General features: G+C 36.1%; 1 protein-coding gene and 1 pseudogene across 5 annotated transcripts; one reads left to right on the top strand and one right to left on the bottom strand.

Moving 5' to 3' along the window:
- Positions 1 to 2510: 2510 nt before the first annotated feature.
- Positions 2511 to 18749, top strand: LOC114317949 (fruit protein pKIWI502). 5 transcript variants are annotated; one of them, XM_082892479.1, is made up of 7 exons: positions 2554 to 3311; positions 7772 to 7894; positions 9720 to 9819; positions 9944 to 10039; positions 10121 to 10201; positions 13079 to 13107; positions 16295 to 17445. In XM_082892479.1, exons 1-6 carry the CDS (start codon positions 2755 to 2757, stop codon positions 13091 to 13093), a joined length of 972 nt encoding a protein of 323 aa, XP_082748605.1. In that variant the 5' UTR covers positions 2554 to 2754; the 3' UTR covers positions 13094 to 13107; positions 16295 to 17445. The 5 variants fall into 5 exon arrangements, with proteins under 5 accessions (XP_082748607.1, XP_082748606.1, XP_082748603.1 ...); XM_082892478.1 differs by lacking the exons at positions 13079 to 13107; positions 16295 to 17445 and adding exons at positions 17933 to 18444; positions 18631 to 18749 and having other exon boundaries at positions 2557 to 3311; XM_082892481.1 differs by lacking the exons at positions 7772 to 7894; positions 13079 to 13107; positions 16295 to 17445 and adding exons at positions 17933 to 18444; positions 18631 to 18749 and having other exon boundaries at positions 2511 to 3311.
- Positions 14820 to 15791, bottom strand: LOC145801348 (putative 6-phosphogluconolactonase 4, chloroplastic pseudogene; annotated as a pseudogene).
- Positions 18750 to 24757: the final 6008 nt, after the last annotated feature.

The following is a 24757-nucleotide window of genomic DNA, read 5'->3' as shown; positions in this document are numbered from 1 at the left end:
GATAAGGCTTTCAATTTACATATTAAAGTGAAATTCCAAACAGATATTTCTATAAGTAACAGATAGAAAGCCAAAATCATACAAAGTGCAGAATAAACACATAATTTATTTTAATCCACTCATTAACATCATTAAATACGGATTAGTGGCTAATTACGGATAGAGGTTGTTACAAGAACTGTCTTTCTTAGTGTGCCAAAATTAGATTTGGAAGAAACAAGTAGCCAGCTCAATAGAAATCGTTAGTGAATAATGCTCAAAAGCTGGAATTTTTTGCATAGAAGAGCACACTGATGAGTTCTTTCACACAAACACAGATTCAAAGATTATCTCTTAATTTTTGAGAAGATACACCACCGTTACCTTTGTCCAGTATCAAACTTATTGGTAGTTTTATTTTAGAACAAGAATGAAATAAAAAAATTCATTAAATGTGTTGATAGAGAGTAAATAGTGCATGGAAATATAATTTCTCATTAAAAATCACTTTTTAACTTTTAACCCACTTTACTCTCTCACAAAAAAACTAAAAAAACCAAAAAATAACTTTTAAACATCTTCCTAAACGACTCCGCTAGGTAGCTCAAAAAAGGAGAGCCTGAATGGCTCGAATTCTTTTTTTATTCTTGTTGGAACAATCTTCTGTGTAAATAAAATTAATTGAAACAAAGCCAAACAAAATAAAATAAAACTTATAGAATTTATTATGTGGAACCAAATAAAAATTAAAAGACCAAGTCGAGTGTGTGACACTATGTCCTTAAGACAGATTCGCCCCGCTACGGTGTTTACGGTTGAGTGGCGTCTGTCTCCTAGGATACAATGATCTTCACAAACTTGTAGAAGCACTTCAAACAAATTTGTACGGTGAACCGACCCTGTATTCTATACTCTCTTTAATTTTTCCTAAAACTAGAATGAAGAAAAATGCACACAATAAAATCCGGACAGCAATGAGACAATAATTTCATACTGAATTTTTGGGTGCCTAGACTGTTGGAATCATGGCTGTATTTATAGGCAAAATTACACAGCCCCGAAGAGGTGCTGTTAGACTGAACAGGTGCAACAAGTGTCAACAGATACTGTTTGAAAATCAAACAGATTCATTGCAGTTATAAAACCGAATCTGTCCGTTGCATCTTGAAACATTTTTCAAATTGTTTGAAAATAGTACCGTTGGTGGAATAGTCAAAGGAACTGTTGGAATATATTTTATTATTAAACTATTTGAATAGTTTAATCAAAAATGCTAATGGTGGAAAAGTATTATAAAACTGTTTGGAAATTATATATTAAACTATTTGAATAGTTTAATTAATAAAGGAAGAAGCACAAACTTTAGAAAACCACTAAGGAATCAAAAAATTGAATTTAGATTTAAATTCAAATCCCACAATAATTTTTATTGAAAAAATTCAAATAAATTTTCTTTAAAAAATTAATGTTAGACCCGAAAACGACGTCAACTTCACATTCACTCAAAAATGGTTTTGACGTTCCGTCTTCACCGTGTGACTTGTCACGCGGCAAGGAACACTTCACTTTTTCGGACCCACCCCCAAACACTTCACCTCTTCGGACCCACCCCAAAAGACGTTTGGGGCCCACTCAAATTTAGGCTAAAAAATATGCCTATATTAAATCATTGAAAAATGTTTATGAGCACTAAAAAGAGAGCACTATGGAAGCACTAATGATGTGCCAGTGGGCTCCGCCCACTTTCTATGCCTTATTTTTTTGTTTTTTTTTTATTTATTGCTATTTCCAATGCATTAGTGCTATTAGTGATGTATTTTTTAGTGGTCTAAATCATTGTTGTTAAACCATTTTCCCAACAATTCTTTTTTTTCTCTTTCACTCTTTCTCTTCTTCCTTCCTTGGGTTTGTTGACTTCTCTCTCTCTCTCTTTCCTTCTTTCTCTTCTTCCTTCCCATCTTGAATCCAAAAATGTAAACCTGTACATCTTGAATCCACACAGCCCCTCTCTCTCTCTCTCTCTCTCTCTCTCTCTCTCTCTCTCTCTCTCTCTCTCTCCTCAAACCCACAATTAATTTCAAGCTTGAAAAAATCAGAGCTTGAAAAATAATCATATTAATTATTAATTGCGATTAGTTTGATAAACATCATCGTAGACCCATAAAAATCAGAGCTTGAGTAATTTTACATAATTTCAAACTAATAAACCAACTTGAAAAAATCACCAAAAAAAATTAAAAAAAATCAAAAAACCATAGTCGAAGACCCATAGCCGAAGATTAAGCTTCGCCCTCTCTGTCTATGGCGGATCAAGCTTTGGCCGATCCGTCCATTGCGGATCAAGCTTCGGCTGATCAAGCTTTGGCCTCTCCGTCCATGGCGGATCAAACTTCAGCCGATCAAGCTTTGGCCTGTTCTCTCTTCCTCTCACCTCTCTCTTTCTCTCAAACCAATTCAACAAAGAAGAAAAAAGAAGAAAAATAAATAAATAAATAAAATATCAAAATAACATCATTTCAACACTCGAGGCATTCGAACTGCTCGACTTTCGAGCTACCACGCATATCTCCTTCCTAAAACACCCTAATTGGGTACCTTCCACAACTTATCCTCCAAACTTACAGGATCACAAAGATAAGGCCACGTGGGTGTATCTAAGCAACCTTAACAACGTGCAATCTGCGCATTTTAACGGACTGCAGTCCATCACCACCACCTCTCCTCCATTAGCGGCGGCGTTCTCTAGTCTCTCTCTCTCTCTCTGTCACATAAAACATGACTACTATTACTCTCTCTCTAACACCACCCTCTCTTCCTCACTTCCGTTCCCATGCCCTCCATCACCACCACCCTCCCATGTCTATCCTCCGCCACCTAAACCTCATCCGCCGCCACCACCACCCCCGCCGCCTATTCTCTATCTCCGCCGCCGCAGTCCGCCAAGACAGCACCGTTTGGACTCCCGCACCTCTCACCGTCGTCCACCCCGCGGCCGAGTCCCTATTCCACGTCACCATCGACGTCTCCGACTCCCCTGACCTCGTCGATTCCTACACCCGCGCAGGCCAGTACCTCCAGCTCCGGCTGCCGGACGTCGCCAAGCCTTCGTTTCTCGCCATCGCGTCGCCGCCGTCCCTGGCTGCGGCGAGAGGCGAGTTCGAATTCTTGGTGAAGAGCGTGGCAGGCTCTACGGCGGAGCTCCTCTGCGGGCTCAGAAAAGGAGATGTTGTGGAGTTGAGTCAGGTCATGGGGAGAGGTTTCGATTTGGATCGAATTTCGCCGCCAGAGGAATATCCAACTGTGTTAGTCTTCGCCACCGGATCTGGAATTAGGTAAAATCTTCTGGCCGAATCAATTCATTTTCAATTCCCTATGAATTCGTAGCAATGGCGATATTCTATTTCTTGATATATTCATATTCAATATTTTCGTCTCTTTTAGTTTTCAATTTTTTTTTGGAAGTTCAAAATCATGGATACATTGAAACCAAGGATCAGAAGGTGTTGGGCAGGTCAACTCTGTAAAATATAGACCCTTGCAATGCTGAAATTTAAGTGTTTGGTAGAGAATTTTGAGGAACATAAAAGTGATAAAATCTTAATAACTTGGTAGAAAAGGAATGAGAAAATTACAAAAGAAGCAATGCACAAGCATCGGATGGGTTGTTAGTAGAAGATGATCCTTTGGAAAATGGTTCCAATTGAGATTTTTTATTGGATTTGAGAGGAGATACATAGGAGAGTTTGTCATAATGAGGTCTTGAAGGATAACCACAGTTTGCTAGAGTATCATTTTTAATTCGTAGCTGGTAGACCAGTTTTCTTTTCTCTAATTATTTGAACCTATTTTGACAAGTTTACATGTGGCAAGGAACAGCTTAGGTGGTTGTATGTGGCAGGGTGACGATGCAACAGGAATGATGGGTCAAAGTGCTGAGTTAGTAGGTTAAATTTCGTTTAATTTAATGGATAAAGAAGATATAATAAATCAGTCATAACCATTCGTATATTATAGGAAGTAGTTAAACCCATTTCATATATTGATGTTGAAGTGGTTATCAAATATTCTTATTTTGTTGCGTAGTTAGTTCACAAGTGCAGAATATTTAGGTATTTAGTGGGTCACATGACAATTATTTTATAAGGTCATCATATGTAACCATTAGTAGGTAGGTGGTTGCAAAATTTGAGCTCCAAGTAAGGGAGACACAGGACACTTGACACATTTTGAGGTAGACATGTCTTGGTTGTTGAGCAGATATAAGAGAGTGAACACGTAGGTGGTGATGTATGTTGATTGCGCAAGCGTGTTAGGATTTTTGAACCTAGTCCAAGGTATAGGATTTTGATTTCTTAGGCAGGAATTAGGTTGTGTGTGGTTAAGAGGATGAACCACATATTCATGAAGAGGACTTCACTAATTTTGCTAGGTGTGGAAATAAATGGAAACTCAAATGATGAGTATAAACATGAAAGAAAATTGAACTTGTATTAATAAGAAATGAAGCACAATTGAAATGAAGTAAAGATACTTACAAAAAGATTGACGAATTGAGTAGTCAAACAAGGCAATTTGTTAGAAACTGTTGAAAATAATTGGCTTTTTTATTAAAATATGAAGTAAAAAAACTAGTATAAGCTATGTTTGGGATGTTGGTTTGAGGCTATTTTAGCCTTAAAAAGAACAAAATGGGCTAAAAAGTCAAAAATACAAAACATCACATTCAAATCATAATCATTTCATTTTTTTATCACAAAAGTCAAAAAGTCTATCCCAAACGAGACTTTTTAGCCCTAGGCTAAAATAGCCAAAAAGTCAAAAAGCCAACCCACATCCCAAACGAAGGCTATGTTTGGAATGACTTTTTGATTTTTTACGAAAAGATATGCAAAAAGTAGAGTGAAAAAGGAATCTTTGATTTTTTTGTTTAGTTTGTTGGCTTTTTAGCTTTTATAGTAACCTTTTGGCTTTTAGGCCAAAAAGTCATGTTCCCAAACAAGGCCTAAGTTGAATATGATTATGCAAGAGTTGGTCTTGAATGTTTGGTGGTGGATCCCTTAAAATGTTGGCCATGAAGCATTTTTATAATGCAAAAATTACCTTTTTTTTTTTTTGCTCAACTGCTAAGACGCGTCTATCTCAAAATGTGCCAAGTGTCTCATGTCTCCCTTGCTTGGAGCTCAAATTTAGCAGCCACTTTTCTATTAACAGTTTCATATGCTGGCCTCCTTATCAAATGGTTACCATGTGGCCCACTAAACACCTAAATATTTTTCACATGTGAACTAACTAGGCAACAAAGTAGGAATGTGAGATACTTTAGCATCAATATAGGAAATAAGTTTAACCACTTCCTCTAATATAGGAATGATTATGGTTGATTTATTATCTCTTCTTTATCCATCAAATTAAAATTAAATAAATGGAATTTAACCTGCTGGCTCAGCATTTTGACCCCATTATTCATGTTGCACTGTCACCATGCCACATACGGCCACTCAATTGTTCCTTGCCACGTGAAAATTTCCCAAGTAAATTGACTTGTTTTTCTTATGTACATTTTTATTCTACTAAAGGCGGTAAATTTCCCAACGCCTATTGGATAAGGGGGTCAAGTTGACAAGTGTTTGACACACCAATCCTTAATTTGGTATTTGTTTTCAGGAGAAAAAATAGAAATAAGTTGTTTTGAGTTTTTTTTTTTTTTTCCTGATGTGGCCTTGGTGCTCCAAATAAGTAACTTTCCAAGAAAGACAAGGGATCAATGTCACATGACTCTTATAGAACAATCTTATTGAGAATATTCTTTTGTCACCTCCCACCTCAACCCATCCTCCCAATTACCCAATTGCTAATTCCATGTTATAGCTAGAACAAGGATTATATAGATTATGCATCCCTATTTTGCAATGCTCTAGAAAAATAATCCTACACTATCCTACCCTAAGAGATTGATATAGTTTGGACTTTGTATGGAGCTTCCTTAATCATAGCAATCTTGAATAAGGTATTTTAGAAGCTTTATTTGGTATGGGGAGAAATCCTTGCACTATGTTTGTATGGAAGGGGAGGGAAGGGAAAGAAAGAGAAGGGGTGGGAAAGATTATTCGTCCTATTGTTTGTGGATAATAAGAATGAGAAAGGAAGGGAATGGAAGTAATACTGTCTGAGAAGAGAAAGGCAGTTAATAAGTACCAATTTTGCCCCAATTCTAATAAAAAAAACAAATTCCAGCTATCCCCTTTTTTGTAGATAAAACAAAATATTCCTCATTGCCCTTCACTTCCCCTCCAAAAATCTCCAGATTTCGGAGGTGTACAAAAAATGGAATAAAAGGAGTTTGATCATCCTTTTGATCTTCTTCTATTTATTAAATATGCAAACAAGAGGAAATCATGCACTTTCTCTGACATCCCCCAATCCAAACGCAGCTTAAGAGATGAATTACCAAGCGTTTATGGGGTTGTGGTAGACGAGGGGGCTGCCATAGCAGATTATTTTCTAAAGAACGCACAACATGTAATTTGGGATATATCTGTGCACAAGAATTTGCAAAGATTGGAGGCAGATTCTTTTTTGAAGCTCCTTGAGAAGCTTTATGTGTTGGGGCATTATGGAGAAACGAAGCATGCTTTGAGGTGGATGCTATGTAAGCCAAGCATTTTGAGGTTAAGTTCTATAGGTTTGGTAGTTGGAATTGTCCTTTCCTTGGAATTGTCTTTTCCTTGGAAAGGGATTTGATTTCCAAATGAATCTTCTAAGGGGTGTTTTCTTTGTTTGCTCAATGGATTATGGAAAGATTATCACTATTGATAATTTGATTAAATTATGCCTATGGTTTGATGTTGTATATGTAAGAAAGTGGGCAATTCATTAGTAGTCTTCTCATTCGTTTCTAGGGAGCTTTGGAGTTTTATTTGGCTATTTTTTGGGCTGTATAAGTTTTTTCCAGATGTGTGAGAGATCTCCGTAAGAGTTTGGAGGGAGGGAGAGGAGTTGTCTGCTCATTCATTGCTAAATTTCAAGGGAGCTTTGGAAATTGATTTCGGCTCTTTTTTGGGATATCTTAAGTATTTTTCCTGGAAGAGCGAGGGATCAACCTTTGATCGGTTTCCCTACTTGGTAAGTAATTATGGGAGATGCTCTTTTGAGCTTGACTCGTTGTGGCATTCCATTATTAAGAGTAAATATGAAGTTGAATTTATGGTTGGGATTCTTTTGTGGTCAATTGGGGTAACTGTTGTCCTCCTTGGCAAATTAATTTCTAGTTCCTCTCCACTTTTCTCCCACTTCTTAGCATTTAAAGTGGGAAATGGTGAAAATATTTGGTTTTGGGAAGATGTTTGGGTGGGTGATTCTTCTTTGTATGCACTGTTATCATGTTTGTACTGCTAGTCCGCTCTCAAAATGCTTCTATGGCCTATTCTCATTTGGCTCCGATCTCATGGAATTTTGTAACATTTCAAGAAATCTCAATAATTGTGAGGTGAGTGACTTGTTTCTTTGTTGGCTATCATCATAGATGATTTTTCCTTGAGACCTAATTTTTGTGATAAGGATGTAGACATTTAATCTTCAGGATTATACTCTTGCAAATCCTTTTTTGAAACCATCATTGACAATCTTAGTCCCTCCATTTTATAATCATAAGCGAATCTGGAAAGCAGTTGTGCTGTTATGCCTCTTAAAGTAAAGATTTTTATGTGGACATTTTTTGGGGATTCAGTTGTAATAAGAAGGCGAAAGTGTTGTGGGACTGTTTCTTTAATGCATTTTTTTGGGTTATTGGCAGGAGCAAAATGCTAGAATCTTTGCAGACAAGACGGAAGATGTTAATGTCTTATGGAATAGAGTTTGTTACTTGTCATCTTTGTGGGCTTCAGTTTCTTTTCCTTTTAGGGGGGAAAGAGAGAGAGTAAGCAAGAGGAGAAAATCTTGGATATCAAAGATCTTTAAATGGTGTGCAAGTCTTAGTTTATAATTTTCTGGCTATTTTGTATTTTTGGGTGTTTGGTGTGGTTTGTTGGAATTAGGAAATCGTAATATTGTATTTATGGTAGTTTGTATAAAATCCTTGATTGTACAAATCACGGATTTAGTGTCTTGATTATTTTATTTCCTAGTTTGTAATCTAGATTCAATATATATACATTGCCTTGCCTCATTCAAAGGTAAGCCATACAATTCTTTTCATTCTTTTGTTTGTCTCTCTGTAGAGAAAATTTTCGATTTTGTAGAGTCTTTGGCGCTTTAAGGTATAAATTTTCATTTTTGGCTTTGGTTGAGTGTTATTATATTGGTGGCACCCTCTTTCTCTGGATATGGTATTTAATTTACCTCCACACAGTATCTCTAGAGAATACATTTCTCCAATTGCCCTTCTTGTTTCCCTTCACTCCCATATTACCTTTCTCCCAGAGGCTGTTCCTGTCCATTGCATTCATTCCGAAACAACTTATCCAACAAAAGGGTTAGTAAATTCCCCCAACCTCTTGCTTCCTAAGTGATCATCCTACACTGGAAAAGCAAGTCACATCCCAAGCAAACAAGCGATACTTTTCTTCCCTAACACAGGCCACAGAAGATCCTCTTGGAACCTCTCAAGACAAATCACCATAGAGGCAAGAAATGAAAGTACTGTGGACTGCTTGATAGAGTACTTCCACTAAGAGTTGGTCCCTCCCTCTCTTTCTGACAAATGCTGCCTCTTCCAACCTTCTAGTCTTCTCTCAAATCTCTCTACCCCCTAGTCCAATTCTGATTTCACTGCACATGAAATGTCTATGCCGGCAAATTCAATATGCCGAACTGGTTGTGAGAAAGATGATACCTCTCATGAATTTGTACATTGACATTTCTAACGATACCTTTGCCACCCCGCTAAAGTGTACTGCAGAAGATTTGATGGGGTGGAACCTAGAATCCATTTATTTCATATCCCTCGTTCTCGATTCCAACGTAGAAGCCTCAATCTGCATGAGCACAGGCACCTAACTCCACTTTCTTATTATTGGCCACACTCATTTTCACGTGGGTTGCATCTTTCTTGCTGTTTGCAATGGCCACTTATTGAGAGATTCTCACTCCTTGTACTATTTGAAGTTCAGTAGACAGTACTAAAATTGAAATGTAGTACAAATCCAATCAGAATGATAATCTTTGGCCTCTTTCTTTGAATCAAAGGCATCAAGTAGTTCGTATAACAATATTAATCTTAGGGAGTTGAGAAGGTGTCTGATCTATGTGCAACCTAACTTTACTGTTCCAGCTCTTTCAGTCCTTTTTTGCTTTCAAGCCTAGATGCCCTTCATCCCCATAGTGACAGGGTTTTAAAATTACAGTTCAGCATTTTCACCACAGTTCTGATTGCATGCAATATTAAACACATAACCTAATCGCTTGCTGATTTCTACGGTGACTATCACTGATTATCCTAGTTATGAATAATAGTAGATCTTTTAAATGTTCTTATTTTCCTCATTAGGATTTGTTCCTAGTCTTTTGTTCTTTAGGCTTTGACTTTGTTAAACAACCACTTAAGATGAGCAGCATGCCATTGGTTGCTTATATGTGTTCCTCTTGCTTGCATCTAGGCTTGGTGGCATGAGACCATATTTCATGTCAAAGTTTTTAAGATAGCACATTTAGATGTCTAGATTACAGTTTTCATGTGCCTTTATATGCCTTTTTCTTGATGTTTTCTCTGGCTTTCTCTTTTTACTATTCCGTATTGCATGCAGCCCAATTCGGCCTTTGATTGAATCAGGATTCAGCGCTAATAAGAGACCTGACGTGAGGCTTTATTATGGAGCTAGAAACCTTCAAACAATGGCTTATCAGGTTTTGTTGAGTGGCTTTTTCATTATTTTACATTTGTACAATGTCCATTTATGCAAAATCCTCCATTAGAGTTGGTATTGAAGTTTTTGTTTCTGCCTCTTTTTTATTTTTAAATTTTTGATAGGATAGGTTCAAAGATTGGGAAATTTTGGGTGTTAAAATTGTGCCAGTACTATCACAACCTGATGATAATTGGACAGGTGAACGTGGCTATGTACAGGTAGGTAGTGCATGCCTGTCATGCATACTCCATATTTCTTATAAACAACTTCATTTATTTATTTAAGAACTACTCTTTCAGGCTGCTTTTACCAGGGCCAAAAAAATTTATAGCCCCCAGGCCACTGGTGCTGTGCTATGTGGACAGAAACAGATGACTGAGGTTTGTCATTTTTTAGGGACTATTCAATTTCTTCAGTCACTGATTACTCTATTTAATGATTTTCTGGATTTTTTTTAATGATTTATGGCCTTTTCTGTTATAAGGTTTTATTTTAAAACAGTGTCCTTTGTGCTATTACTATTAAACGTCAAAAAAGTTATGATAGTCATTGACTGTGTCATGACCCGAACCCGCCCTTAAAAGTTTGGGTTATAACCGGTCAGTAATCCGTGGATTACCGAAGGTCTCATACGATCGTACAAAATATTTATGTTAGTGGGGCCATAACGGAAGCATATAATAAAAAGAAATCCATTGAGCTATACCAATCATGAGCAAGATCATAGAGATAACCATGTAACACATTAATACATTTACATGTCCAACAAAAATATAAAAGCCAAATGAAACAAAAAAAAAAAGGGACATAGTGTTTACAACTCAAGACCATAAAAGCAAAAACAAAATAAGGTCAAGGTGTGGCGTGAGTCAAGACAAAACTCCGTCTTGGAGGCATGACTTGATTGGATCACAAAAAGGCTCCTGAAGCTGATTCTAAGGGTGTTCTCCATGCTGCTGATCACCTACATGTGCATACATAAAATTGGGTGAGCGAAACTCAATTAGTAATAATACAGTAAAGCAGTGTAAGTAGATGATCACAAGATTTCTACAATGTCCATAATCATATAAACCAAGCGGCCTTAGGTCCAAGCATATAACAAGCGGCCTCGTGCCCAATCATTTATCAAGCGGCCTCGGGCCCAATCATTTATCAAGAGGCCTCGGGCCTAATCATTTAGCACATGTTATGTAATATCAATGAAGTTTCATCATTTTTAATCAATTCATAATGTTGGCACCAATCACCATTCATGGTTCAAGATACGCAACAAAAAGTATAAGTGTATAATACTACTACTCACAGTGTGTTTGATCTCGCAGTGTCTCCTCGGCCATACGACCTACACAAACATTTCACACACATACATTCGGTGAATTATTTGCTTCAATTGTACTCTTTTCTTTCATTATTCACAACCTTCTTTAATGAGTTTCTAAGCATCATTTCACTCCCAAAAGGGTCTGAATATGGTTGGGATTGCATTCCGAAAGCCGGGGGAAGTAAGGCAAAACAACACAATTTTTTTCCTGTTGGGCCGCACGTCGAGCGATCTGTCTCCGCACGTGTGGAAGTTGCAGCCACTTGAGTGCACAGTGAGGGGCTGGTCCAGGCTTAATTCATGGGCGCTCGTGCGGAGCCCGTGGTCGCACGAGCGGTCTTGGTTCACTCAGGCAGTTTGAAAATGCCTCAAAGATGCAAACCTTTTCATCTCATTCCCAAGCCCAAATTCATGTAAAAACAACTCAAAAACATGATATATAAGCATGATACAAATGTAATTCCACACTAAACATATCAATCTTGCATCAACAACAATTTCATGGACTCATTTCTTTCCCATATTCATACATTACATAGACAAGTTCAAAATACATAATCCATGAATAATCTTCCAACAAATCTTGTTTTCATGAATCATCTAAGGTTTATTTCATGGGTCAATCACAAGAGTGAACTTAAATCAAACAAAAATGGAGAGATTAGGGTTCAATTTCATGCCTTTAGCTCAAGCCACCATACAACTCAAAACCCTAGCTCAAATTCCTAATTTCTTCTTGATTTCAAGACAAAGATGAGTTAGAGACAAAGTTTGTAAGTAATTTAACATACCTTAATTCAATTCTAAGGTTTGCCCCTTGATTTTCTTCAATCCCTAGCTTCCTTTTCTTCCTCTCTCTCTAACTCACTCTCTAGAGCTCTAAAGCAACCATGAAGAACAATAGGACTAAACACGCATATTTGACCCAACTCACAAAACATGATTTAATCATTACGAATCATAATTTTTCAAAATTTCACCCGTAAGCTCTATAAATGATGCTAATCACAGATATGAAGTTGGTTTTTGTTTATCGCGTCTCTAAGGCCTTCAATTTTAGTTCAAAGTTTCAATTGTAACAGACATTCCTACTTTCAACAGATATTTTTCCAAATTCACATATTTCCCATACTTAAATTTGCAAATTCATATCAAACACATAATCGCATGCATAATTAAGTATAGTACGGGTATAACCCTCAGCAAAGTTCTAGATGCTTAATATATGTCTTTCTTGTTATGTTTATTTTTACTTTGTTTTTGGTATAATTAGGGCAGATATGATTGGTTTTGATGGACAACTTTAAGATTTAGGGCATTTTTTCAGACATTTAGGAATTGCTTATGGTTTTCTCTTCCTCGGTGGAGATACAATCCTTTAAAAATAAATTTCCATGCAAGTTGTCTGATAGGATGAACAACATTAGTTATGGGAAGATACATATATATATATATATATATATATTTGTCTCACTTTTCTTAGACTTTCCTAGCTGTTGTTATCGAATGCTGTCCTGGGCAATCTGTCATATAGCATGAATAGATTAGCATAGCTTAGATGAGGAAATTGAAGCTGATGAGTGAGAGGGGTAGAAGTGGTACAATTAAAAGTTAGAACCCTGCCTGCATGAATAGCGGCCACTAGTATGGTGCATATGAAAGCTCAGCAAGGATATAGAAAAGAATTTTAAATTGGGTGGAGTAAGATAACGTGAATAGAGTGCTGACCAAGTTTTCTAACCCTTGACAAATGTTTTTGAAGTAAAATTTCAGTAGATGTCCAAGGAAAAACTCTGTTTTTGGGAATCAAATTTTAGTCTTCGTAAAATGGAAAATTGTTGCAATTTATGGAGTGCAGTTATTATTGTGGGACTTGTAACCATGGAAATAGTTTCAGAAGTCTTAGATAGTAATAAAATTGAATTTTCTACAGGAACTCGTTAATTGACTTAACCAATCTGTTAAAAATTGATGTATAAAGAAATATAGAATTGTATTATTGATTGATATATGTTTATTGATATTATTGAATGTATACAATCACTCTCCTATATATAGAAGAGAAAAACATACTCACCTACCACACTCAACTCTCACCTAACACACTTACATCTACCTACCACACTCAACTCTCACCTAACACACTCAACTCTACCTACCACACTTACAGCCCCCCTCAAACTCAAGGAGGATAGATACTAACCAACTTGAGTTTGGAGAGAGTAACAAAGCAGGAAAGTAAACTGATAAATAAAATAAAACAGGATAGGAGACACGGTATGGTCGTGTCAGACCGTTGTAGAAGACTGTATGGTAATGGCAGACCGATGTAGAAGACACTGGCTTGTGTTGGACCGATGTAGAAGACAGTTTATGGGGTCATGTCGGACCGTTGTAGCAGACAATGTTGTGACAGTTGTTGTGACAGTTTACAGAGTCTTGCTGGACCCTTGTAGAAACTAACCGGAATCAATGTCGGGACAGTTTACAGAGTCTTGTCGGACCCATAAAGGAGCTAACCGGAATTAATGTCGGGACAGTTTACAGAGTCTTGTCGGACCCTTGTAGAAACTAACCGGAATCAATGTCGGGACAGTTTACAGAGTCTTGTCGGACCCATGAAGGAGCTAACCGGAATCAATGTCGGGACAGTTTACAGAGTCTTGTCGGATCCCTAAAAAGTCGCACCCTCAAAAGGTGTGCCCAATCTATCAAAAGGCGTGCCATCAAAAGGCGTGCCCAATCCATAAAAAGGCGTGCCATCAAAGGCGAGCCCAAGTCATAAAAAGATGTGCCGGACATGATGGCGATGCGCGTCACCACATTGGCTTGCGCGCCCGTTTTGTCGTCTGGCGTCAAGTAGCGCGCGATGCGCGTGTCTGCCTTGGCTATTTAACCAAGACGGATGCTGAGGCAGAGGCAGAGGCTAAGACAAAAAAACTGGCTAAAAACCTCTGAGAAACTCTTCGTTGTCTTGAGAGAGATACTCTGTAACACTCTGTAACCAACCCTTCTCTGAAACACTCAGCAACCCATAACATGGCCTCTTCGTCCCGTAGTCTGCTCACTCTCTTTTCCGACCTCAACGAGTCCACAAGAGAGATAACTGGTGCGGTTGCCCGTGAACCTCAACCAAGCGCCCCTGAGTTTGCTCCGTTGACCTTTCCTATGCGGTCTGTGGAGCAAAGAATGGCAGCGCAATCAGATATTGAGGCGAATCAATATACATTGAAGTCATGTGTTGAAACCATGACTGCGGTCACAAACTTGTCGCACCGGCTGCAGAGTAGGACAAATGAGGTGCAGCAGTTAAACGCCCAACTGGCTCTGCTCCAACGCATGTATAAGGATGCGCGAGCAGAGATAAGTGTGCTGAAGGCGGAAAATAAGGAGCTGAAGCGGAAGGCCACCGTGATGTTCCGATTTGGAGGTCCGCCATATGCTGTAGTGGAGGAGCAGGGTGGAGTGATCGTGCCCAGTGGAGTGGGAAACACGGAGGCAACACCGTCAAGGGCCGCCCAGGACGGAGGCAAGAAGAAAAGACCAGCGGAATAGGCGAAGAAGTGAGGTCGGTTGGTGGCCGGCTGCAGAAAAGAAAACAAAGCTGTTTTTTTTTTTTTTTTTTGTGTGTGTAAAATTGTGATGTATAGGTCGGAGAATCTGAACATCGTGGGTCACATGGGTGAGTCTTTGATGGAGGTCACCCACTGCTTGCTCTCATGGACAAGAGGATGTCCGGGGAATAGAGAAGCCACGTGTCCATCTGGGCCCATACCCAGTAGCATGAGATCAAATTTTGGAAACCCACTAGCCTCGGATAAATCCACCGTCTTTATCTTAACCAAATGTTTGAGACAGGTCTCATAGTCGTCAGCTGCAGCCTCTGCTGACAGTGCATCATTGATGGCGTAGACATTACAGGTGGTAATTGGTACCTTAGATAGAAAACCATTGTAGGCAAGCTTATAATTGCTATCTTCGTGATCCTTAGGAACCACTCTCTCATCCACCCAAAAGATGTGCCACTTCGACCAATCCACTGAATCAATATATGGAGCTTCGACTAATTTCCTGAGCGACTTGATCAGAGAACCTCCAGACAAAACAACGGTGAAAGCACCTCTCTCCTTCGCAAACTTTTCCGATAGATCAGCGGTGTATTTGGCCAGAGAAACCGACAGAGCTTCCTCCGAATCGAACACATCTACTTTCCCTTGGCGTTTCTCAGCCATTGAAAAGTTCGCTCTGCAATCGAATTTCTTCGGATTCGCTCCAATTCCTGAGACTTTTCTCGGTCTGATTAGCGAACAAGCGAGAGGTTTAGGGATGAATGGTTGAGATCTCGCCGGAATGCACGACGGCGATCGGTGGATGGAGGGGAGGCGCGTGACCGATGTGCACAGATTAGCAGCGAGAGTGCTAGACGAGTTGATTACTGGAAAGGTGAAAGTAATCCTCTCCGGAGGTGCAGCCAAGAGGTGCAGCCAAAGGTAGTTGAAGTCGTGTTGAAGATTTACATGCACTGTGAAGGTTGTTCAGAGGATATCAAGTACCGCATCCACAAGATGCAGGGTGTGATGACTGTGGATACAGATATGAATAACTCCCAAGTGACTGTGAAGGGAATGTTTGAACCGAATAAGCTGGTCGAGTACATCAACAAAAGGGCAGGCAAACATGCTGTGTGCATGGAAGAAGAAGATGGCGCAAGTGGCGAAGCCGGACTTGGCGAAGAGGACAGAGGTGAGCTGAATGAGCCAGCTCGACTCGCAGGTGAAGCCGTGGATGACGGCGACTATTCCGATGATTCAATTATGGGATTCATGGCAACGGATGGAAGGTATGTGTAGAGGTCTGGCGGGCGGCCAAGGCGAGGCTGCCGCCCGCCGGTGAAGCAGAATGACTAGGTTGTTAACCTTGCTCTGATACCATGTTAAAAATTGATGTATAAAGAAATAGAGAATTGTATTATTGATTGATATATGTTTATTGATATTATTGAATGTATACAATCACTCTCCTATATATAGAAGAGAAAAACATACTCACCTACCACACTCAACTCTCACCTAACACACTTACATCTACCTACCACACTCAACTCTCACCTAACACACTCAACTCTACCTACCACACTTACACAATCTGTAGACTTTGATTGGCTACGAGTTTTCCGTGAGATCTTCTCCAGTAACTGCTGGGAGCCAACTTCCTTTTAGTCTTCCTTGGGCCACCAACTTCTATCAAATTCATAATGCTTGCTGTTGCAGTTATTGTTAGTTGGTATTTTATTGAACATGGGCAAACATCTTGGAATAACTTCTTGTACTTCATTGGTTTGACCTTAAAACACTTCACAAATCCGTCTGTTTCTTATTTTATCTTTTCTTTTATTGCTAACTATAGGTCCGGTGTACTTTTATATGTGGATTTAATTGTTTGTTTCAACTTCTAATTATTTTCCATAGTGGATTGAATTTTTTCCCTCTCTTTTTCTTTCAAAAGCTTTCTAATTTAGCTCTATAACTTTAAATGCAAATAATAGGCCAGAGCCGCTAAATCATATTCAACAGAGTGATGATAACCAAGAAAAGGAAAAAGTAGTCATAAGGTGAATTGTGCAATTTTCAATTTGTTTGTGCCTATTAGGCAAGTTCAGTTTCTGGTGATTGGAGTTATGTAAAATGGGTTCCCAATACTCTTCTTAATTTTAGTGAGTGCTTGGAAACACTGCTTGTGCGTGCTTAGTGTTTTGTCTTTACACAATAAGTCCCAAACCTGGATAAATGAGGAGTGTTGCATTAGGTTCCTGAGAACCACGTAAAACTTTGTCAGATCAGAACCCCATATGAACGTGGATGCTAAGAATATTCGAGTAAATATGAAGGTGTTCCTCTTAGGTGACGTTGCAACTGCCTTTGAGTGCAGTGGAAAGTGGGCAAGGGTTCGTTGTACTTTGCATAAGTATGGGTGAAGAAGTTACTCCATGATTTTAGCTTTAGTTAGCAACTTAGAATATAGGAACTCTTACAGGCAGAGAGATAGAGTTAGTACAGATTTTGATTAGAATGAGATGTACTTTTCGTTCTTACAAGAAATTAAAAGGGTAGGAAAGAAAGCAAATGAGATAGAAAATACTAGATATAATATAACCTTACTGTATGAATAAAGATAGGCACAAAAATGACGTAGACATAATAGTACATAAATATTTAAAAGAAGATATTACAACCGTGACTAAAAAAGGGGATAAGATGATAATGGTAAAACTTAATAGGTGAAAATACAATTGATGGAATTAGTGCCTATGCTCTTCAGGTTGGATCAGAACATCTACACAAATTTGGGAAGATATTGACGAATATTGTGGGGAACGCGTCAAGCTGAACTAATTCTTATAGGAGGGGACTTTATATGCCACAAAGGAAAAGGTCATGGAATAAATGAGATGGTCTATACTGGAGACAGATTTGGGAATCAGGAATATATGATTTCTAGAATTTTGACATGCTCTTTGCAGTGCTAACTTTATTATGTCAAATTAAAATGCATCCTGTTCTCCGTATGTTGATACTTGATAGATCTTCTCAAAAATTACTTCCTCTACACTATCATTTCTTCTTCTTATATATATATATATATATATATTGTTATATATGAATTTTTGTTGTACATATTATGGCATGGATTTATCATCCTCCACTGAGTAGAAAACATACAAAGAATCATGCATGCTTTTTGAAATTGGAACGAGGAATAACATGTATAATAACTGCTTATGGTGCAGGAAGTTACTTCTCTTCTTGTAGCTGATGGAGTTTCGAATGAGAAGATATTAAAGAATTTCTGACAAACAACCCTCAGTTGGGATTCATATTGTTGTATTACTATTGTCTGAGTAGAAATTAATTCTCTATTGATTCATTCATTCTGAAACGCTGAGTGTAAATGTCTCAGCTTGGAAAAAACAAAATAAAACCATTTTTGCTATTTTTGAGCATCTTATGCACGTGTTGGAGAAATATGCTAGTATGTAATTAATTTTTTTCCCCTTTTGTTCTTTTTTTGTTGTATGTAATTCCTGAGAGGAGAAAGGCAAGCACAGTTTAATTATTTTGTATTCATCCATCATTGGCTTGGGACAGAGCTCGTCATCCATCAACGACAACACTTTTAGTTCATCTTCTGGTAAAGACAAAGCATCAAGTGACTCATAGATTTTTCCGTCTCTACAATACCGTTGAATATTCTTGTTCCTTTTTCGTACATTGTTTGTGTTGAAAAGCTTGGAGGATTTAGGCCAAGTTTGGCATGATCTAAATAATACAAAAAGTCAAAAAGTCACTATCCTATTTAAGTCACATCATCTTATTTAAATCACATCACCTCTCTAACATATCACATCAAACCCAACCTAAACCCAATCCATATAAGCCAATAAGTCAAAAAGTGCACTTTTTTAGAACATCCCAAACCAACCCTTAGTTTGCTACATGCATCAGTTTTTTAAATTTCATGGACAGTTACTAATCAGGAGGTTTTGTTATGTATATTAGCTTGGGAATTTGTCTTGCATTGCCAAAGTTCTTGCAGTTCCTATATAAGTCTCCTGTGTGCCGTGTGTTTGTGTGTGTATTTTAATCTTAATTTTGATTTTTTTTTTAATTATTATTATTATTTTTGAAACTTGGAATTTGAGTAGAGTCCAAGGATTGCTTGAAGTTTTGATGGAAAGTCCTCAACTAGTGGTTCATTAAGGGGGGCATTTTTTTTGGCGGCTAATATAAGGACTTCATTGATAGAGATAAACGGTGCCGCTACGTAGTTCGAAATGTGATGGCTCGAGAGACCCGAATTTAGTTTTGTACTCAACTTGCTGCTACTGTGCAATACACCCAGACATTTCATTTGAAAAACAAAAAAAGAAGAATAATCCTTTGTAGCTTGAAATTTCTTTGGCCCGAGTGGCTCGACTACCCAAAACAAGACGTCGTTTTGGGCAGTTTTTATTTTTTTCCTCTTATATTCTGAAATAAAGGGAGGAAGAGAGAGAAGAGAGAAGAAGAGAAAGAGAGAGAAAGAGGGAATAGCGAGGAGAGAGGTATCACCGCCATCACCGGTGCCATCATTAACAGATTTGTGTGTGTATACACAGATCTGTGTATCTCTTTTTCTCTCTTTGTGTGTGTATAGATATCTCTCTCTCTCTCTCTCTATCTCTCTTTCTGTTTTGAGTTATCTGGAAGAAAAAATAAAGGGGGATGTGGTGTTGTTTGTTGTTGATGATGATATGTTGTTGATGCCAAAACGTATTGATGATGAAGTGGTGGTGTTTGTTGTTGTTGTTGATGATATGTTGTTGATTATGATGATGATGATATGTTCTCTCTCACATAGCTCCCTTTTCTCTCATTCTCCTCTTTCTCCTTTTTTTTCTTCTTCTACATCTGCAGAGAGAAAAGGAAAAAAACAAAAAAACAAAACATTGCCCAAAATGATGTCGTTTTAGGAAGTCGAGCCACTCGGGCCAAAATAAATTCAAGGTATAAAACGGAACTGTTTAAGTTGAAAGGGAGGGAGCGAGAGAGAGCCAAGCACGGGTAAAGAAGCAAACGCTAGCCTAAAAGAAAATTGGGCAAATTTTACTTTACCTTTTGTGGTTTGGGCTATATATGGTTCCCTTTAATGTTTAGAAATGATCACATAATCCTCTTGAGATTTGTAGATTGAAGTACACTATCAGCATTATTAACAATTTAATGAAAAAAATTAAAATATCGCTATATATAAGGAATTTAAGCATGTGAATTCTGAATATTTTTGTCATTTAATTAGAAAATAAAGTGTGGTTTAAACCTTCCATACTTTATTAAATGAGCATAACCCTTTGTGTCTATCGTGTGTTTTACACTTACTATTAAGTTGGATGAAATATTTAAAAGTGTATTTTAATCTACAAATTACGCGAAAGTTATGTGACTATTTTCAAACATTAAATAAGTAAATTGTACATGGTCTAAACTATAGAGAGTTAAGTAAAATTTGCCCATGAAAATTACAGAAGTAACCACAGCAACAGAGCTCCAATCAGACCCAATAGAAGCCCATCCGGATCAACATGTATAATCAACACTGAAATTGCGACTCAAGATGGCCAATAAAAGAATGAAACTTCACAACAAAATAAAATGAAAAAAATTATAAATCATGAGAAAAAATTAATTACAAAACTCTTTTTGAGTAAAAGGCACATCAAAAGTAATACCCTAAAAAGATTCTCATCCGCTTTCGTAAATAATTGTCGCACTTCTTATTGAATGAAAATCTTTCCAAATAAATTTAGGAATTTTTCCATGCCAACCACCGACATTAAAAGGGTAGTTATGGTATTTTCAAAAATCCTAAACCCAAACCCAAATCCAATTCATTTTTGCCCTCATATTTCTGTCTCTCTCCTCTTTCTCCCTCAACGTCACCACTGAAACTCAGTCCTTCACCTACCCTCTCTCTCCATATATAATTCTATGACCCATTGTTTCGAGTTCACACCTTGCATGTTCGCTTTTTCAATGCTTGACCACGTGTGTCAAGTCCAATTGGTTCGCTCCAATCAGTGATGGTTGTTCTTAGGAGTATAAAAATGACTCGCGGTCCGTGAAAAACTCGAAATCCACCAGTAGTCCGGGATAGGCCTGATTCAGGATCTTGAGCTACGGTTTGGGCCATCATTTTTAAGCCCAGCCCAGCCCGTGGGCCCTGTCCGTTAGACAGCTCAAGGCCCACTCAAAAGCCCGGTCTAAGGCCCGTCCCGCTCGAGGTCCAGTATCATTTTTTTGGAAAAAAATAAAATTTTGATAAAAAAATTAAAAAACTATTCAAGCCCGGCCCATCGGCCCACCCAAGGCTCGAATATCCCTAAGCCTAATTTTTTGACCCGTGAGCTGGCCTTGCCTGGATTTTTTCGAGAGCCCGCGAGACCTGACATGAACCGGGCCGAGCCAAATTTACATCCCTGTTATGATTAATTGATTCAATTATGAATTTTATCGATTCAATAAAAAAAAAGGCAAATTTTTTGAACTAGAATGGGTTTGAAGGGCTACCCAAATTGGAACCTAGATCGGTCAATCCAATTTGATTTTTAAAAAATTATTCCATAATTTTTTGGCTTAAAAAATTTAACATTTTAATCTTTAATATTTAATTTTTAATTTTATCAAACACCATCTAAGAAGGAAAAACATATTCATAAAAGAGCAAAGCAAGAAGCAGACAATACTGATAGACTACATTTAAATGAAAGATTTGACAAAAAAATTATAGCAAAAAAGGTGGTTTATTTTCCATTCACAAATTTCAATTTTCAGCTTTTCATTATTTTTTCTTCTATAAATTATCTTTTTATTATTTAAATTTATTTTTATCTAAACACTTTTAAGAATAAAAAATGTTATTCGTACAACAAAAATACAAATATAAAAGCAAATCTATATATTATATAAGAAAAATGAGATTTTTAATGATAAGCTTTTTAGGGGCTCCAAACCCTCATTCTAAAATTATTGAATTTTTAATTTACAAAATACATTAACAAACAAATTATTGACTAATATATTTAATTAATTATTAATTATTTTATAAATAATAATTATTCCTTAATTTATAGATTTCAAATGAAAAGATAACAAAATATTCCATAATCTATCTCACCAATTTTAAAAAAATTAAAACATTTTTTCCTACTCTTTATCTTCCTTCCTCAAACTATCTCTCTATCTTCTTTCCTCAAACTATCTCTCCGATAAAAAAAAACCCTACTTTCCTTAGTTTCAATATTTTTTTTAAATGTCATGTGCAACCTGCTTATCTCTAAACAGGCTATATCATGTAAGAGAACATCGCACCATTTTTATTATTTTTTCTAATATTGTAAAAGGTTAGTCAATATTTATTACATTTTTATTTTTCAACAATACTATTTCTCCATTCTTTTACACCACATCACTTTCAATCTTTTTTTTTTTGGCTTGAAAATCTATACTATATATATATATATATATATATAAGCAAATGTAGTGAGCATACTTTTAAGCCTCAAAATCTCTATTCTTAATTTCCTAAAATTTTAAAAAATTATGTGGCATTTAAGTTTCAAACTCACTCCTCTCTAGTCACTTTTATTTAAAATAAAATTTATTTTTTTAATAATTTAATAATATATGCTCTTAGAATAATAGTTATCCGAACACAATCAACAAGGAAAAAAAAAAAAAAAAAAAAAGAGAAAAAGTTATCACAAAATTCAAAAGTAATTGAATTGAAAATCTATATAAAAATAATCTATATCTATCAACAAAATTCAAAATAAAAATAATTTAAGTTAGAATTTGAATAGATAATAAACATAATCTATATTTATTTAGCCAATTTCACATCTCTTTCCTCCTATATAAATAGTTATATTTTAATTGATTATAAGCATATATAAAACTATTATGTTCTCCTTTCTCTTTCCTCCTCTCACTTTCTCTCTCCCTCTCTCTCTCTATATATATAATTTTGTGGGAGCTAAAAAAATATATATATCAGCTTATTGGGGCTAACCAAAACAAAACCTATAATGGGCCCAACCAAAACAAATATCTTATATCTCCTATAAAAGTAGGAGATCCTAGACAAAAGAGGTATGCCTTTTTCCCCTGCACTCCACACACAATACTTTGGACTATTTTTTATCTATACTCATCATTCATGGATTCTAAATTTATCATCGGAGTGTCCTCGGTTGGTAACCCCGGTTGGGTGGCATCAACCATACTTATCTCTTGCAAGTTCATAGGATTATCTTCGTTGAATCTCAACAACAGTTCATGTGAGGGATTATTGTAGATCTCACAAAATTTATAGGTTATTTTGGAAAGTTGGTTAAAAGTTGATTTTTTGAATTTTTAAAAAAAATGTGTAATAAAATAGAAATGCGATTTGACTCAAAATAAGTTAAAAAGTCAAAAAGTGGCTTTTCACATATTTGCATTCCTTCTCTCTCTTTCTCTCTATATATAATTTTAGATTGTTATAGGTATAGCTAAAATACTCCACATATTTGAATTTTTTGTCTAAATTTTAATTTTTTTTTTGTAGGTGACATCATAAATTTAATACCAAACTTGATGGCTAGAGAGTTTTTGAATTTCTTTTTATTGCATCAATGTTGAATATTACGTACCAAAATTGCAAACAAAAGAAAAAAAAAAAAGAGAAAAAAATGTGTAAGAAAAATATTTGTGTATCATTCTTATAATGACTTTCCCACCAAATTAAAAAACTCATTTTTATTTGAGAATTTCAGAGTAATTTAACTTGGCTGTTAAGTATCTCCTATATTTTTTTGTTTAAAATTTTATCTTTTGAGGATATTTTGGTGGTGAGTTCACATAGTTTATATGTTTTTATGTTAATTTTGCTCTTTACATTTGATATCAAATTTATTTTTTTAATAAGAAATTTGAATAATTGAGTCTTTTATTTTGTTTTGTTTGTGAGCTGGCAGCAGAATATTATTTTATCATAGCAAAATATAATTCTCAATAATATGATACTTATTGATGTTTTACTACAGTTATTTTTTATTTATTTGTTTGTTTAATTGAATTACATTTTATGTTTTTGGTTATCAAAATCTCATCGAAAATAATAATAAAAGACAATCAGTGCTGATGATATTAAATCTAAAATCATAACACATTATATGTTTTGTGATTCTATTTTTAAGTTATTCATTTTAAATCATATACACTCGTGTATCACACCGATTATCACTAGTTATATCTATAGTAACGTAAATACTAGTACTGCGGTGGATTTTGTTTTGGGAAATTGAAACAAAAGATGTTTTCTTAGAGGTATCATTGAGCAGAAAGAAAATGATCTACCACTGAAGTAAGGGGGTGGTTTAAGATGTTTTAAATAAGTGTATTTTTTAATTTTTTTATAAAAAAAATGTGTAAAAAGGTAGAGAAAGTGAGTAAAAAAATAGAGAAGAGATGTTGATAGACATGATCCAAATAAGTGTATGCATACAAAAAAAAGTACACTTTTTTAATACATGCTAAACAAGCACTAACACTATGTTTGGATTGAGTGATTTGGAGAGAAAAGAAAAGAAATTGAGAGATATGTATTTTTCTTAGTTGTTTGGATAAATTAAGTAGAGAGAAATGGAGAGAAATGAAGAGAAACGGAGAGAATCTCATTTATCTTATAATCCTCATTTTCAATCTTCCCAAAAGTAGAGAGATTGAGAGAGAAAAGAAATCAATATTTTCATAATACCAAATTTGTTCCTGTAAAAATAAAAGAAATAAAATGATTGAAAATATAAAAAGATTATTTTGGTAATATAACATAAAATAATTTCTTTCATTTTCTCTTATGAAATCTAACCAAATAAAAAAGAGAGAAATCATAATCATTTATTTTATTTTCTCTTATACCTTAAGAAATCTTTTCTTTTCTTTTCTTGGTTCCCAAACGTAGTGTAATCCCTTGTATAGAAAGAATAAGTGGAAAATGCACAGCAATTCCTAATAATACAAAAGGTAAACTCACGAGC

Source organism: Camellia sinensis, chromosome 10, assembly GCF_055761805.1.
Source record: "Camellia sinensis isolate YWXY chromosome 10, ASM5576180v1, whole genome shotgun sequence".
NCBI lineage: Eukaryota > Viridiplantae > Streptophyta > Magnoliopsida > Ericales > Theaceae > Camellia > Camellia sinensis.
This window is presented reverse-complemented; position numbering and strand designations above follow the sequence as displayed.

Excerpts from the sequence above, each read along its gene's own strand:
- LOC114317949 (XM_082892477.1), top strand. The coding sequence starts at position 2,755 with ATGACTACTATTACTCTCTCTCTAACACCACCCTCTCTTCCTCACTTC. Across the intron at positions 9,820-9,943 it reads TTCAAACAATGGCTTATCAG|GATAGGTTCAAAGATTGGGA; the intron begins GTTTTGTTGAGT and ends AATTTTTGATAG. Across the intron at positions 10,040-10,120 it reads GTGAACGTGGCTATGTACAG|GCTGCTTTTACCAGGGCCAA; the intron begins GTAGGTAGTGCA and ends CTACTCTTTCAG.